General features: G+C 38.3%; 1 protein-coding gene across 1 annotated transcript in view; it reads left to right on the top strand.

Moving 5' to 3' along the window:
- Positions 1-17,473, top strand: part of CAMKMT (calmodulin-lysine N-methyltransferase) — a 340,626-nt gene extending 323,153 nt beyond the window's left edge. Inside the window, exons 9-11 of the mRNA XM_084623065.1 lie at positions 3,534-3,597; positions 11,023-11,154; positions 17,328-17,473. Coding sequence (XP_084479191.1) covers positions 3,534-3,597; positions 11,023-11,154; positions 17,328-17,405 — 274 coding nt within the window. The 3' untranslated portion in view covers positions 17,406-17,473. The remainder of the gene's footprint in view (positions 1-3,533; positions 3,598-11,022; positions 11,155-17,327) is intronic.
- Positions 17,474-17,863: the final 390 nt, after the last annotated feature.

A 17,863-nucleotide genomic window follows, 5' to 3' on the forward strand; every position in this document is an offset into this window, starting at 1 on the left:
GGGGGGCAGGCACTCTGGGCTTTGTCCAGCCTGGGGCTCCTCTGGGCAGGTGTGGAAGGGACGGGGGGGTCTCGGGACTTCAGCCAGCCTGGGGTTTCTCCGGCCAAAGGGGGGGGCACTCAGGGCAGTGGGCTTGTGGCTCCAGTCACATGGGGGGGACAGAAGATCTCGGGGCTCTGGCTGCTGGGGGTGGGGAGTGGGGGCAGAAGGGGTGGAGTCAGGGGCTAGCCTCCCCAAAGGGGGGCTCCACCCACTGCCCATGCGTCCGCCACTCACCCCCTCACCCCTTCTCCTGCTGCTCACCTCTGGATCCCTCCTCAGTCCCCCACGCACCGCTTGCCTCCTCTTACCCCCCACCTGCTGCTCGCCTCCTCACTCCCCTGCCACAGACACCCTCCTGCCCACCAGCAGAAGCCCCAGTCACTGGGTGGCTCACTGCTCATGTCCTCACTCCCCTGCTCGCAGCCAGACCCCCACCCACCTTGTCATCCTGCTGCTGGCTCGCCACTCACCTTCCTTACTCCCCCGCCACTTACCCCACCGCTTGCCTCCTCCTCCCCCCACCTCCTCACTCCACCCCTGCTTGCCTCCTCACTCCACCCCTGCTCACCTCCTCACTCCCTCGCTTGCAACCAGACCCTTCCCACCCTCCTCTGCTGCTGGCTCACCGCTCGCCTCCTTACTCCCTTGCCACTCACCCTGCCACTTGCCTCCTCCTTCCCCCGCCTCCTCACTCCACCCCTGCTTGCCTCCTGCCACCTCACTCCATCCCTGCTCGCCTCCTCACTCCCTTGCTCGCAACCAGACCCTTCCCACCCTCCTCTGCTGCTGGCTCACCGCTCTCCTCCTTCCTCCCTCGCCACTCACCCTGCCGCTCACCTCCAGTCACTGGAAATGTACTAGTCCTAATGCCAGACAAAATGACCACAAACAGGATAGTGTGAGGGAGAGGGAATTGTCTCCCTCATTCCATCCCCAGCAGTTGCAATGTTCATAGGTGCAATTTTGGATTCACTCAGTGAAGAAAACTCACATGGCTACTTCTGAAGCTTTAAAAGCTTTGTTTCTCTTGGTGGTGCTTTTATGGCTTCAGAATAGTCTACAAGCTTTCATGCCTCTGACAAGCAATTCTAGAGGCATCCCACAAATTCTGTAAAATTCTGGAGCTTGCCATGCAGGCCCAACCCCAGTGTAGTCTGACTGAACCATACTTTACTCATTGAATCAGGAACACACTCTTCAGCCTCTCAGCCAAACAGTGAATTCTTAATTTACTGTATCTCCTCTACTGAATTCTAATAAAACCTTTAAGAGTGGGGCTAATGGCTGCGGGGATTGGTAACGGGAATTGATAGTTTTGTCACTTCTCAGATGCTCAGCCTCAGGAATTGTTCTGAATTTCACTACTGCCCGCAGCTCTATTTCTGCAGAATTTAAGCTTTCATTTTTTAAAAAGGACAATATTAGAAATTGAAGGCCTAAGGTATCTAAACTACTTATACAGTCCCCATTACAGTAGTATCTGGGCACCTCATAATCTTTAATGTATTTATCCTCACAACACCCCTGTAAAGTATGGAAGTTTTACAGATGTGGCACAGAGAGACAAAGGTTCAGGTTCTCAAAGGTATTTAACTCCCTAAGTTTTTGTCTACACAGTAATTAAATAGCTATGGCTAGCCTGGTTCAGCTTACGCCAGCTCATGGGACTGTAAAATTGCTGGGTAGACATTCTGGCTCGGGCTGGATTCTGTGTAGACATTCTGGCTCTGGATCCCACAAGCAGGGGGGGAAGGTCCCAGAGCTTGGGCTCCAGCCCAAGCCCTAAAGTCTACACAGCAATTTTTAGCCCTGCAGTCCGAGCCTGTGAGCCTGAATCAGCTGACCCAGGCCAGCTACAGCTGTGCTGTGGGTCTTTTATTCCAGTGTAGATGTACACTTTGTAACTTTCCCAAGGTCACATAGAAAGACTGGGGCACAGCAGCGAATTGAACCCAGGTCTCATTCCCAGGTCCCTAATCACTGGATCATAATTCCGCTCTATCCTTCCTCTAAATAAGGCACCCAAATACTAATATAACCTGATTTTCAGAATGCTTGGCACTTCTAGAAATCAGTCCACTTTTATGTAGGTACATAACAGATGTGAAAGTTATGGCCAAAGTTCCTAGTGCTGAGAGTTTGAAGAAAACTCTTCATATGTGAACTGATTCAGGACTGTCTGCCTGTATCTCCAGACACAGAAGTAATGGCTCTGAAAGCTTTGTGAACTGCTCCCCTTCATCGCAATGGGGTGTTGACTCTGAAACCTAATAATGATTTAATGTCAACATTATTAACTATGTTATTATTGATAATTTTAGCAGAAATATCTAGCTATTCTGGGATTGTGGACAGCGTATGGGGTCAGAGATGGTGTCTGAGTACAGTGCCATCATCTTTTATTATCTTTCCTGCACCCGCTCTAATTTTTCAACTGTTGTAACCATTTCCTCCTGCAGGGAGTTGGATGGAACTTCAGTGAAGTTACTGAAATTAGTAGAAATTGTTGAAATTGTGAGGAAAAAAATAACATTTCTGTGACCTGCTTGACACAGTTCTTTAGACAGGAGCCTTTCATATCTAGGTCACTGATATGAATGCAGGCCAGGGTAGTAATTACTGAAAAGCATTACCATCTGATGGCCATTCATGGGCCATGGGAATTGCACTTGCAGTCTCAGTTCATCTCTAATACACAGCTATCTACAGATATCCAATATGAGTGATTGGCACCCTTTTTGGCTGTCTCAACACATATGCTAATGAATTAACGGGCATGCAGAATGAAGTACCTCTCAGCTTTAGGGGTAGTCCCTCCAGAACAGTGCTGAAGCACATTGGTAGCACCTTTTGGGGAAGCTGTCTTTGCTGTACCCATTCTGTGGGTAAATAGAAGACTCCAGTCTTGAGATATGACAATTCTGCACTGACTTTCTTTGCTCTATTTGAACAGTCCCTGTCACAATGGGGCCCTGGCCTCTAGAAGCTACTGTAGCATAAATAAATAAATTAAATAAACTGACTATAAATATTTTAAAAGAAAAGGGGGAAAACCCATGAGTAGGACACTAAATGCAATGTAAAGTAAACTTAAAAAACAAACCAACCCTCTACTTGGTAGTCAGACCTTTCTATACAAAAGAGCATGTGAAATGCTAACCTTGCATTACAGTATATTGATCCTGATTTCTGATATCCTAGCTATTAAAAGACAAGTGTATATGATCAGTGAATTCCTGTCACATAAAGAACTCTTTCATGCCAATATTTTGGCTTTAGCTTTAGATAACATTTATTGCAAGCTTCAGTTATGTTTGTTTGTTTGTTTGTTTTCTATTAAAAAGTACATGAATTGGAAGGCAATTTAGATCTCAGTTCCTCCTTTTCAGTATTGTGTAAACATACGTAATTAGCCTTGTATTTATCTGCATTAGTATCATTAGAATTGAAAACCCATTTTAATCTGGATTCTGTTCTCTTCTCAATGTCAGCCTGTTTCTGGACCGGTACAGAGCTAGCCTTGTTGATGCAATAAAGAGATTACTCCAACCCAGTGTAAGTATGTTTCTATTTTCTCCTGAACACTGGCTTCAGAATAATTAGTCTGTGCACAATGATTGAGGGAGTAATGGAATGGCAGGATTAATGTCATGTAATACTTTAATACTTATTATGTCCAACTTCAATTGAGTCTTCTAATCTATCAGATTCTTTCCTAATCATAAACTAGGAAACTTCTTATACTTGGCCTTCTGATAAGGAACACAGTGGGTAGTAAAATAAATGAAACCGCTTCAAAGATAGCATGAGATTATTTTTATCAAAGCGTTTCTTGAGTATTTTCCTTTGATAACAATGTCTTCATATTAAAGTAAAAGTATAATATTGAAAGTTTTTATGTTAGCTTCTGTCATTTATAATCCCTTCAAGAGTAACCTTTGCCACTGTGTATATATTTATTGTGAAGGAACATTTTTCTTTTCATTTCTGTTTATATTAAATGAATAAAACCCTTAAATATATCTATAGCACACAACTTGTTTTCTTCATGAAATAAGCCATGTATTTACATATTATAAATGTTAGGGAAAATTAAAGCGAAGCACTGTATGAAATGCTACACACATTTCTACATTTATTTATGTGGGTGAGGAAATTGCTCTGTATATATAAAAGCTTAGTCTACCAGACTGTTATACTAAACTATGAAGACGTAGAATCAAAAGGAGGAATTAATATGCATATACTTAAAATAAACTTTAATCTCAAGAATTAAAAGCCTCAATTCTACAATTTAAAATATATATGGTGAATGCTTTCCATAGGCATTCAAAACATGATCTAACTGCTTGCATTTAACGTGCTAATCTTCCATAAGAGAAACCTCCCATTTTAACATGAAAACCAATGCATGTGAACAAGGCTTTTTCTAAACTGTATTTTAAAATCTCTATTCTGCTTATTTTTTCATATTACAAACAATTTCTTCTATTAAAAAATAGACACATAGACAAAAACCTGATAAGACATAAGAAAGCGAATAATTTTAGTCGCGTAAGTAATCCCATTCACGTCTAAGCGTGACTGGGGTCCTATTCTTGGCTTTGTCACAGACTTCCTCAGTGGCCTAGAGCAAGTCACTTAGGACTAAATCGTTGTACTGCATATAAACCAGTGGGGCTGTGTGTCCAGGAGCAAAGGAGGAATGTGATCACAGTGAAACCATTGGACTGGCTGTAATATGAGCACTCCCTACCTAGTGAGGCCAGATCTGTTGGTGGCATGGAAGGACCATTGCTTTGTCCTCTCCCTTCCCCTTCCGGGGAAGCTAGCATTGCTAGCCTTAGTGTCTGGTCCCTGCATGGGTGTACAAAGTAAGGGGCAGGAGCTCTTTTTCCCCTGCTTCCCTAGGTTCTGGTCACAGTGTATCCCTTAACCTCTCTCTTTGTGTCTCAGTTTCCTATGTATAACATGGGGATAACACTACTTACCTCAAAGGGATGTTGTGAGGTTTAACTCATGATGGGTCCAGTTCAGCAAAGCATTTAAGCATGTACTTAACCCCATTCCTGTTCAGCAAAGCACTTAAACGTGAAATCTCAAATTCCATTGAGCCAATGGGACTTTTACACATGCTGCATAGGGAAGAACAGAAGCATGTGCTTACATGCTTGACTTAGTCATCATTCTAAACAATGTTATTTACATGAAAAGAAAAACAAAATGAACAATTGATTCTTTCATCAGTTATAATAGCCCTAAAATATGTAGTTTCATCAGTACTGTAGCCCTAAAATTCTTTCATCAGTATTGTAGCCCTAAAATATAAGTCTTATGCACTAGCTACCATGGAATTTCACAGATTTTCTTTAAGTTCAGTATTACCCTTTCTCTTAAGTCCCTTAAATTAATTAGTCTGTTTCAACCAAGAAAACCACCGTATACTTAAAAGTTTATGTGTGGCCAAGCTGATAAAGACTCAAGCCAGAATTACATCAACATGGAAAATAAGAACCATCTTTAATAGTGTCCAGGTGAACCAGCAGCACAAATCAGAGATGCAAGAGTTTCATGTTGTATGTTAAGCCACGTATCATCACATCATTCCTTCTATAACTTTTAATAAAGGACTTCAGGGAGAATAATGGACAATAAAACTAAAATGAAAATTGAGGTAAGCACAAAATATGGGTATCCCTATTAAGCTGGCTGGAGGGGGAATTCAGCATAAGCAATAAATCCTAATTTACCTTTTAGAAAAATTATTTTCCCTCCATTTATGAAATCCCCTGGCACTTCCTGGTTCATTAAACACATCCCAAGATCCCTCATTCTTTGATAATACTTATATTAGAAGATTCATGGTATCTATCATTCACAGAATGATGCATTCTGGGACAACTTTAATATTGTCAAGAAATACCAGCAGATTCCATGGGGTGGGAAGGAGAATGTTTAAAAAAAATCAATAGTTTTTGGATGATAAACCGTATAGACTAACATAAACCATAAACTCTCACAAAAATCCTTTCCCATACTTGGATCCAGATGGTAGTCCCTTTTGTCTATTTGGAAATGAGAAACTACAATGAAGAGTCATAGATAAGGCACAAGGGCACATAATAATTATACAATAAATTATTTCCTTGCTGTTGGAATTCAGTTATAAGAAGGACATTTTGTACATTGTAGCAGAGGGAAAACCAGAAACAAATTTGAGAAGGAGTTTGATCAGCAAATTGAGTTCCATACAGCAATGCTACATATTTTATAACCAACTTCTCACTGATAATAGAATACTTCACAAGTGGCTGTGTGACACCAATTCCTTAGCAACACAGATGTCAGGCACTGGAAGCCAAGGATGTAATGTAAACTGGCATTATTCATACTTAAATACTATCTTTAAACTGCAACCAACAGGTTGTCTGTCAAAGTCTGATTTAGAGGGCTTGGGTATAAGTAGGGTACACCAAGAAAAGCTACAGATTTATGGGTGCTACAATATTGAAAAGCCAAAGAAACTGCATTGCTGCAGAATTGTTAAGAATTCAGGAATCTTGTAGAATTTATGATATTTTACTTCAGAAACTAACCACAACTTACTGCACGATTTCAAACCCCCTGGTTATATCTAAAAACACTGTGAATGTAAATGAATTAGCTCAGGGCATAATTCTTCTTTACACTAAGGTCACTTTGCACTACTCTGGCAGTGTAAAGTGGCCACAAATTACATTTACACTCACTTTAAAGCCCTTTAGCTGTGCCAGAGCAGTGTAAAGTGGTCACTGTGTGACTGAGAATTAGGATATGTCTATACTTAAAATGCTACAGTGGCTGTAGTCCACCTCCCCAGACAATGATAGCTAGCTCAAGGGAAGAATTCTTCCATTGACCTTGCACTGTCTACACCAGGGGTTAGGTCTGCATAGTTGCATCTCTCAGGGGTGTGGATTTTTCGCTCACAAGAGATATAGCTTTGCTGATGTTAGTTTGCAGTGTAGACTAGCCCGTAGGCTCTCAGTTTTTATGTTGGCAAATTTCTTTTGAATTGATAGGTTTAAATTTAATGCCAATAAATGGCTTTATTTTACCACTTTTTTTTGCTTGCATTGAAATATGTTTTTAATTTTACTGTCAGAACATTTATTGACTTGTAAATTTCCTTTATAACATTGCAGTTATTTAGGCTCTGATCCAGCAATGGTCTGTTCCTGTGGACTCCCAGTGAAGTCCATGGAACTCTATGTCAGTGTAAGGTTCTGCCTGAACAGAGCAGGCAGGCTTGGGACCTTAATAACTAGTGACAAATAAACCAGTAATTAGTTACAGGTACAGTCATCTTGAAAATCACACTTCTGTCTTGTTTTTATCTGCTTGCATTACAGTAACACCTAAAATCATTATAACTGAAAGAGATTAGAGAGGCGGAAGTATTTTTTCAATTTTTCACTTCTTGCATTTGCTAGCACTTTGATCCTAATTTAGGAAAACATTTAAGCAAGTGCTTCACTTTAAACTCACTTCTTGAATTGGGGTCTTTGCATCTAACCAATTTCCCTTTTTCCCCTATATGATCAGTGAATTCCCATTGTTGTTTTTGTTTAGGAACAGCAGAGAGAAAAACTTTTTTTTTTTTTAAATTAGCAGGACGGCTCAGGTCATTTCATCTGAAGCTACTTTTTAACCGATTTTTTTAAGTTGCCTAGATTTCAAGATTGTAGTGTCCTTTTAATAGACCAAAGAACAAAGTTGTTATTGGTCTAACAAAGCAATTAACCACAATACCTATTTGTTTTGAAGGGATTATTCTAGTTATAATCCTAATCAATGATTTGTTGTAGCATTTATCAGTTAAGGACCAGATGCTCAGCTAGAGTAAATTGGGATAGACCCATTGAAATCAATTGAGCTATCCTGATTTACACCAGGGGAAGCTTTGGCCTGAAAAGTCAAATGTACCATGATTTAGATAAAATGTCATTCACATTTTTGAAGTTTTAATGTATGGTACAACTTTTCAACCCAATTCAGATAGGTTTTTAATATGGTGTTTAGTTCTAGTATGTTCATTCTAATATGTTTTTTTGGATTTAATTTGAAAGGGATTAGTCGACATAGAATGTGAAAGGAATGTCTTCATAGAATGCTGAGTCTAATTTTAAACTGTACTGATAACATTATTGTGTGAGTATTGCATTCTCATAAAAATTGCTGGAGTGTGGGCTGAGGGAAACAGTATGTTGGGGCCTGGCTCTGGCCAATCCTCCATACAAGAGGTTCCGCATTTCTTTCCATGTGTCAGCTAGCGTGTTCTGCGGTCAGCAGGCTCAGACCCTGAGTGGAGGAAGTGCTTTGCAAACAGTACCCCAATGGTGAAGGACCTCAAGAAGATAAGAAGTTCCAAAGGGTGTCCCTGTCTTCTGTAACATGGAGCATTATCAGGGTGGGAAGATCTTCAGTTGAAGACCCCCCTTAAGAGAAGACTATTTAGATGTGTGACATTGAAGAGGGTCGTGTGATGCTAAAATGTTAGGAAGGTTTGGCACATTTCACTCTGATTGTGCATTTCCTTTTGTTTAATGTTTTACTTCACAATCTGGGCTCATATTATGATCTAAACTTTGCTAGGGCAATTCCACTGACTTTCTCTGCACCCAGTTACACCTTATTATTAGTCATGGAATAATAGAAAAAGTGTCAAAAGACTTCTTAGGTCTACTTGCCCATCTGTTTGCTGATTGAGGATTATTCCTTACAGTACATTTTCTAGTGCACTGTCAGATCTAATATGAACTCTCTCTAAAGTTGGGGCAGTCACTCCTTAATTTAGGAGACTATTTACTGTTTTGTAGACCTCACTGTGAGGATGCTTCCTTGATATCTGACCTAAACATTCCTTTTCCTAATTTCATCCCCTTATTCCTACTTATGTCTTAACATACCATGCTAAATAATTCCCTCCTTAGTATTTACACCCTTTAAATATTTGTAGACCTCGTTCTTGTTCATCTTAGTTGTCACATAGCCTAGCTAACTATTTATCAGTCCCTCCAGCCGTTCCCCTCACCACCACTACACCCTCCTTCGAGTTTCTGATAATGTGGTTCCCAGAACAAAATCCAGTATCAGGGTTGCCTACAGTTGTAGAAAGAGAGGAAGAATAGTCCAGGGGCTAGGGCACTAGCCTAGTCCATAGGAGACCTGAAGTCAAGTCCCTGCTTTGCCACAGACTTCATGTGTGACTTTGGGCAGGTCACCTCGGCTCTCTGTGCTTCAGTTCCCCCCTCTGTAAAATGGGAATACTTTAGGGTGTTAGAGGATAAATACATTAGAGAATGTGAGGTGCCACATAGGTACTTTAGCTGTCTAGATAGATAGAACCTTCATTTCCATGATGTGCTGTCTCTGAATATGTGTTTATACATCTCAAAGTTACATGAGCCACATTACACTGCAAGCACATATCTAATTTGATGTCCACTATCACCATTAAGTATCTTTCAGTGTTACAGCTTTCCAGGATCTTTCCATTCTCTTGAATTGTTCTGACCACTTTTTCCCCCAGACATAACTAGCATACATTTCTCAAGCTGACTATCAATTTGTTATGTCCTGTTCATTTTTCTGACTTATCTAGATCTCCATTTATTATTTCGTTGTCTCCTTGGTGATTACTGCACCCACCTCGCAATTTAGCATCAACTGTGAATTTCATTAACATGCTCTTTAACCTCCCATTAGTATCAATGTTAAATAAAACAGGACCTACCACTGAACCTTGTGGCACCCAACTAAATAGCTTCTTTCAATTCAATACATTGTTATTTAATGTTAACATTTGTTTAGAGTCATTCAGCCAGTTTTCATTCCATGTGACAGAATTCATATTGAGCCAATCTGAATTAATTTTGCAAGCAAGATTTTAAGAGATGCTTTAGCAAGTGTCATAGCCTCTGGACTAAAATTTAGTGTTGCTGTGGGGGCGGAGGAAGAGTGTCTAAAATCCATCACATCAGAGTAAAGTCTTGTGTGTTCTCTTCATACAAAAGGATGAACAAAAATTTAGTTAATGGACCTTCTCGTATTGCCCGGACATGAAAAATGGCCAGATCGTCTTGAATGATTCAACATTTCTGTGCATGAACATTTTTGTTGGCAGTTTTGTTGTAGCCTTGTTGGTCCACGATATTAGAGATAAAGTGAGTGAGGTAATATTTTTAATTGGATCAAGCTCTTGAGCTTACACAGAGCTCTTCTTCAGGTCTGGGAAAGGTCCTGGGGACTAGAGATCCTTTCCAAGACCTGAAAAAGAGCTCTATATAAGCTTGAAAGTTTGCTGCTTTCACCCACAAAAGTTGGTCCAGTTAAAGATATTACCTCACCGATCTTGTCTCTTTGTATGAACAGTAAGCTGTGTTTGAAATATGGTTTGCAGATATTGGGCCAAATTGTTGAGGTGCACAGGTGATGTAAAGTACATATTTTTATACAAAGATTGAGTCTGATTCTCCTCTAACTTCTGCTGGTTTTACACTGTTGTAATTCCTAATTTAACCAGATATAAGAGAGAGGAAAATCAATCCCGGTGTTTGTATGATGCCTTGCAATCAAACAGATGGATTTTGCCAGTGCAATCAAACAGATGGATTTTGCAATGTATGTATGTGATAAATGATTTTTCTGTGTTTTATTTAAATAACATAGAGTAACAGGTATTGTGTGAAAAGGATCAAACTTATTGCAATTGGCCATTTTCGGATTAAAATGTTTATTTGCGGCCTTCTATTTTGCAGTCCTTTAATCAGAGAAATCATGCACATTCTGAACAGTTAGATTTATGAATAGTATATAAATGCTTTTCCCAGGGAAAAATTACTTTTTCAGCAGGAATATATTAAAAGATTACTCAGGGTATGTTATATCTGGTTCCCTTCCAATTTTAAAAATGTGTAAATTCTCTTTTTAATGTTCTAGGGGAAAGCAATGGTATTTGCTCCACTCAGAGGGAATACTTTAAACCAGTTTTGCAATCTAGCTGAAAAAGCTGGTTTCTCTGTCCAAAGACATGAAAATTATGATGAACATATTTCGAACTTCCACTCCAAGGTTAGTTTTCTGCTTGTGTTAGATAACACTTTAATCCGCATTGCATTTTGAAGAGATCATGGTCCTTTTGGCAGGTAACCTAAATGTTTGATTAAAGTACTCCTTAGGTGTGCTGTTTCTGAACAGCTATTTGGTATCTGATTATTTTGTGTGGTAGAACCATCCTTTATCTTTGCCTCTCTAGAAGAGTTTTACAGAAGCATCTCCTGTTTACCGTTTTTATATAACCAGTCTTTTTATTCAGTAGAGTCTAATTTATGGGATCCATTTCTTATTTTTATTTGTTGGTTAGTCACCTATATATATCTGGCAAACTAACATTTACATTTTAATAAAAAGCTTGCAACTTTTAACTAGGTTAAATACTGAAATAAATAGAAGGTGAATGTCTAATTGTATCATATCATAACTTAAATCCTTATCTCTGGTTGCTTTATGGCTGGGTCAGTTGGCAGCTTCAAACTGCTAAATCTCATACAGAATTTCACAGTTGTGGGGTTATATGTCAGATTGAGGCACTACAAGATTTAGGTCAAAAGCACTTATCTGAGCGTGGTTTCTAAGCTTACTTACATAAAGCTACTGTTATCAGTCTCTTTTTTTATTATTTATAGGTGTAGGGTAATACAGGACACAGAAATGAAGGTATTTCATAAAAAACTTTTTAGGAATCTTATTTTCCAGTATACATGCAGCAGTGCTTATCAAAATCATATTATTACTTGCATTTTTTAGATCACTATTTCATACCTTAAAGAAATCCACTGTGGTGGGCCCATTTGACCTCAGATATTACTTTTAACCCCTCACAGTTTTGCAAGTATTTCCCGTGCAAAATACAGGCCTTCTCAGAATTTAATCTTGATTTCCTTGTGGGAAAACAGCTAAATGTTTTAGATACGTACCCCTGCACCATAACATAGGAATTAGATTATATTAGAAATATATATGCACATGATATTCTAAAGGAAAAGGTCAAAGTACTTTCTTTGATTGTGTAATTTTCACATTAATAAACTTCTCCTGTCAAAACTGACTAGCTACATGTACACAAAATCACATAATTTAACGAAATTGATGCAGTGAGCCTGATTATTGTCGCACTTACATCAGCCTGTTTTACATCAGGCTAACTTAACTGACTTCAGTGGAGTTACTCCTAATTTACATCAGCATCAATGAGATCAGAAAATCAGGCCCAGGGTCATCCTTCCCAGCCATCAACTAGCACTTTTTCTTCCGCCGTCCCCTGGAAAGGGATGCAGTTTTTCTCCCGTTGTTTCATGGTGGGCATAGTTTTTCTCCCTTTGCTCCCTGCACCCAGATCTCCAGCCAGGACATCTGGGAGAAAGAGCTGTTGGTATCTTCACCCAGCAATTTGCTCACAAATGAAGTGACTTTTTTATTCCGCTGTGAAATGCAAACATATTTTATCTCTCTTTCCTTTTCTTCTGGTGTGAGGAAAGAAAATCCTAGGGACATTTCACTGCATGGGTGCATTCTAATATGTGCTCTACCTCGTGCCACAGGCTAGACACAAGAATAATATTTTGTTTATTATTATTTATTAAATTATGGGTGTCTTAACCTCATTTGAAAACATAAGAAATATAAACTTCCAAACTGTTTTTTTTTTTAATGCACTTCTTGTGTTGCACATTTTTGTGCTATTTAAGAGAGGGCCTCTTCAGTATTTGCTGATGTCCAAATCCTGATCTCTCTTTCTGTCATCATGATATCTAAGTACAAAATGCCTCTCTGCCAAAGGGCTTTGTGTAGGGAATTACATAACGGTTCAGGGATGAAATTCATCCTCCTTTCCTCTCTCTCGTCCCACCCCCATGTACTCATGCTCAAAATTGGAGGCAAGGCTGGGAGTGCCTGTGCAACCTGGCCAGGGCCACTGGGTCAGCCTGTAGATGGAGGTCTGGTGGATCCATGTAGTTCACCTTGAGACAAGGTCCACACCTCCTGCATGCCCATGAGAGCTAGTATAGAGCTTGGCAATATGGTACAGAGAGAGCTGTGGGATCTTCCTTCAAGCCTCTTGGCTTTCCAAGTCTCCTAACTCAGTGGAAATGTGATGATACATCTGTTGTATTTCTGTCTTCCTTAAGCTCTGGGAGTGAGCGCCAAAGTTGGCCCTAAGACAGCATTGTTTATCTTTTACAGCGCAGTCGTTACAAATAGCAAACGGATTTTTGCTTCCTTTTCATTCAGAGGACAAGAATATCAACTGCTTCGGGTTTCACTGCTGCCTCTAGCAAGATGGTGCATCGTGTCACCTGAGCAAATGGGAACATAGTCTCCTTGCGTGCGATAAATGAAGGCAAACACAGTTACCTTTCACAGAATATATACTGAAATGGCAGTGTATAGTTATAAAATATTGTATACAGTGGGCCAGATTCCCAGATAGAGCTATGCTGATTTATATCAGCTGAGAGTAAGGCTTGGTTGTTTACTTTTCTAGTTTTTATAATCTAAGAAAACCTAAAATTCAGTGCTCATTTTCACACAAAATATGGGTAAATCTCTCCCATAATTTAGACAAGACCATTAAAAAAAAGGCCCTGGAGGGTGTGGTAGATTAATAAGCATCTTCCTGAAGACAGAGTAAATTATAGAGAAATGACGAGCCAGAAAAAAACTGTTAATTATCTCCATGTAAATCAAAAACACTCTGTTTTAAAGAAGCAAACATTTTTGCAGAGTATTGATCCAATCATTGAACTGATGTTCTTTTTGTCACTTGAACCTTTGTTGTATTTTTACATTCATGCTTAAAAGTACAGTTTAAAAGTTTTGCATGTTTAGCAGGAATCAGTTTTCTTCACATGTGTCTCCTTCCAAACCTCATCTTTCCCAAATGAAGGATAGGCGTTTTCCTTCAGGCTTCATGTTATCCTCTTATCCCTACTGTTTTGGAATAGAGCGTAACCAGCTGGAGAACTGTAAGAAGCCTGATAATGCAGCTATTTTCTGCTGTCCCGTCTTAATCTTGTTACACAAATGGTCATGAAGAGATTCATGAATTTTAATTTTGCCCTCTGTATTAGTGCCTCATGTCACTCATACACAGCTGCCTTCTATGGGGAGTTGTTCACCCCTCCTCCTACAACAGGGGGAAAAATTAGTTACAATCTTGGCAGTAGAGCAAGTAACAAAAAAAAAAAAAAAATCTCCACAGATTTAGGCAACCACCCATGAAGCTGATTAACAGTCAGTGATCAGGAGGAACAGCTTTGCCTCTTAAACTTTTCACCTCTCATTGTTAGCTGTGAAATTTTATTTCCGTTAAAAAGCAAGCCTGTAATCAAAACTGTGCCATTCTACACTTTATGCCAGTGCTTTAGTTAAATTGTACCCACATCACGGAATCAGCCTGTTCAGGAGGCAAACAGCATAAGGTAGGGGTATGTTTCTGAAACATTGTTTTTTAATTTGTACTTGCAAAGAAAGACAAATACTTTTTACCTATATTCAGGCTAGTTGGTACATAACTATGTCACCTTGAGAATATTAAGTACATAATTTATGTTCTATAATGATATGCCTTAGGAAATATTAACTTTAAATGTGAATAAAAATATTCTCAGCCTTTTATACTATCTCATTTGCATGTATCTATATTTCAATCACTTTTCCCCCCAAAGTTTCAGGAGCTTTTCCTTCCTAGAAACTATGTTGTTGTGTATATAATGAAAACAGACTTGGAAAGGCTGTGACATGAGCTCAGGACATTATGTCAAAAGAATGGTCACATTGCACCTCTGCTTATCTATTCAAAATGCCACATTACAAGTGGCTGGCGCTTATAATCTGTACGGTGTGCTGTTGATAATTGTGGATACTGTAAAGGGTAAACAGTAAACAGTGGATACTGTAAAGGGTAAACTCCTGCTGCTGCTATTCACCCTGTAGGTCTGAGCGTGTTACATCCAATTATGAGGTAAAGCACAATGCTGCTAATAGCAGCTATGTAATTTATTTCAGTCCTAGTAGGCACTGTTTTTGCCTACAAAATTGAAAAATTGTTTTATTCACAATTTGCTTTTTGTTCATTTGTATAAAAAGGTGCTTTTTCATTTCACAAAATTATACTCATTAATTGGGCACAGATGTGCAACCTTGGTAAATGGAATTACTCTTACACTGCATAACATTTCATATTGAAACAGGTATTTTCAAACTGTTTTATATGTGTTTTTAGTACTCTGACCTTACATTTCCACTTACACTGTGTGACAGGTTATAATATATTTCCGTGTGGCTTTTTATTTATTTATTTAGCATCTCTGTCTCTTCTGAGAGTTGAGGTGCATCTGGACTCTGATTAAATACTGTAACGGATCCTCTATGCTGGCCGCCAGAGGTCACTATAGAATCCAGGTTAAAAGTAGCATGGGGGCATATGGTTTCTGTCACATCCCCAAACAAGATTTATTTAGCCTATATATTACTCTGGGGGCTTTCCTGTATAGAGAATTCTTCATCCTATGTATTACTGTATTTGATGTAGTTAAGTGGATCAACTAACACAAAACTAGTCTAAAGGAAGTGCATAGAAATAGTAGTATTTACCTTTTCCTTCCTCCAGGAAATTATTCAGCTGTACTATCCTCCAGTCCAGATATATATTTGGGTGCTCCTCTTCCATTCCAACAAGTAAAAGAGAAAGGTTCAAGAGAGAGAAATTAGCGGATGTATCCCATTCATTCTGCTTTTGTTAAAGAAAATCTGTTGACTAATTTTGCTGGATTTCTGTCTTAATGAAATAGTGGAGTTCATAAAACTCTATGCTCTGAATAAAATGTATAGTTTGCTGGTGTAAAAGCTGCCAGGATACTGTGAAATTGATGAGTAATCCTGTGCAAACAAAGTGAACCACCTGTGGTAAAGTTAAAGATCTTGGGAAGCAGATTGTCATTACTTTAGTAATTATACTCAAACACTTCTTAGTAAAGTGGATTAGAATTTAAAGAATAGATCAGTTTTATGTTCCACTATGAAAAAGGAAATGTGTGTTAATTGCTCATGGACAGTAGCTTACACTGAGACATGTCAGAGTTGAAGAATATGCTATGTAAAGGACCTTTGGTGAAATAATTTTAGTAATTGTGTGACATAGACCAACTAAAATCCTTAATCCATTCCATGGAGAAAAAAGGCATAACAATTTTGATTAAGAACCGTATTGATCTTTAATCTGGTATTTCTTATGTTTTTCTAATTTGTGTCAGTATTAAATGCACATTTTTGCATTTCCCCCCTTTGACATTGTATTTAAACAAATGATAAAAATTTAACTTTTTTAAACTTTATAAAACCTTTATAAAAACTTATAAAAAGTAATATTTTGGGGAGAATCGTTTATGGGAGAATAGTTCATTTATCAGTATAATATGTATTTATATATTTTAAATGTATTTACAAGAATAACTTTAGCTGAATAAGCCATTCTAGTCAACTGCCTGAACACACATTTATAATTAAAAAAAATATTTTGAGTATGTATCAGAAACGCTCAGATAACCTAGTCCTAGCAGTGCAAATGGTTCTGCTCTAATTACTGGTGCCGTTATAATTCTGTATTAGTAAAAGAATTTTTGAATTGCACATCATTAATAAATAAAACCATCAGAAGCTGCAATATAGCCTTTGAAATGGCTTAGGCCCATATAAACCTTCCTGTTGTGTCAAGGTATTACAGGGGTCCCCAAACAGTTGGTGATCTTAAATACTAAATCTGCTGCAATACTGAGGCACTACGGGGTAGGTTAAGGATGAAGTTTCAGCCTTCATTCTGAATGTCCTTGCTTTGTGGATTTAAGTCAGACCCTAAATCTCATTTGAATCTGGTTTAATTAATTGAGTAATGCAGTAATTTGTGAATATATAACTCAGACATTTTTATAAGCAACATGCCACTTTTTCCTTCCTCAGTTGGGAAAAATGCACTTACAAACCTGTGATAATTATTTTGATATACAATCCTGTAACTGTGATAGTATTTGACATTAAGCTTTTTGGAGGTTTTAAGCTGTTTAATCAGTTGTAATATTGTTCACACTAAGAAATATAGTTAGCTAAGAAGTAAACATCATTTTGTGTCAGTAGTTTAAAAATGTGTTAACACTGGTTTGCTTACTTGTTCCATTTTTTATTTGCAGTTGAAAAAAGAAGAAAAAGATACATATGAAGAAAACATCCATTACCCCTTTCTTCTTGTTTTAACCAAACATGAATAGAAGATGAAATCATTTTTTTTTAAAAAGGACAAATGAAAACTAATTATGTGTGTGTGTGATTTATTTTTTCTGAGTGGCTATCATAAAATATGATAAGGAAAATTTGTTTCATTTATTGCAGTGAGGAAACCTTGTGAGACTTTCTGTATGTCATTTTAGGAACTTAGTTTTTCTCAATTATATTTCCACCTTAAAAAAACGACATGCATATATTTACAAAGCTCTACAGCTAGTTTTCCTTCTCTCTCATGCCTTTCAGCTTGCATGTTTGTTAATCTCTCTAAACATGATTTCTTTGTTTGTATTTGAAAACACATACATCATATGCTTTGTGGTTGCATTTGACCAGTTGAAAGTGCTAAAGCTTTCTCATTCAGTTAGGGAGCAAATAGTTTCCTCTTTAAAGTTTTCCTTTAAAAAGTGCACACGTCACCTCATAGATTTTTCTTTTGCCTTTC

Source organism: Lepidochelys olivacea, assembly GCF_965140295.1.
Source record: "Lepidochelys olivacea isolate rLepOli2 genome assembly, chromosome: 3".
NCBI lineage: Eukaryota > Metazoa > Chordata > Testudines > Cheloniidae > Lepidochelys > Lepidochelys olivacea.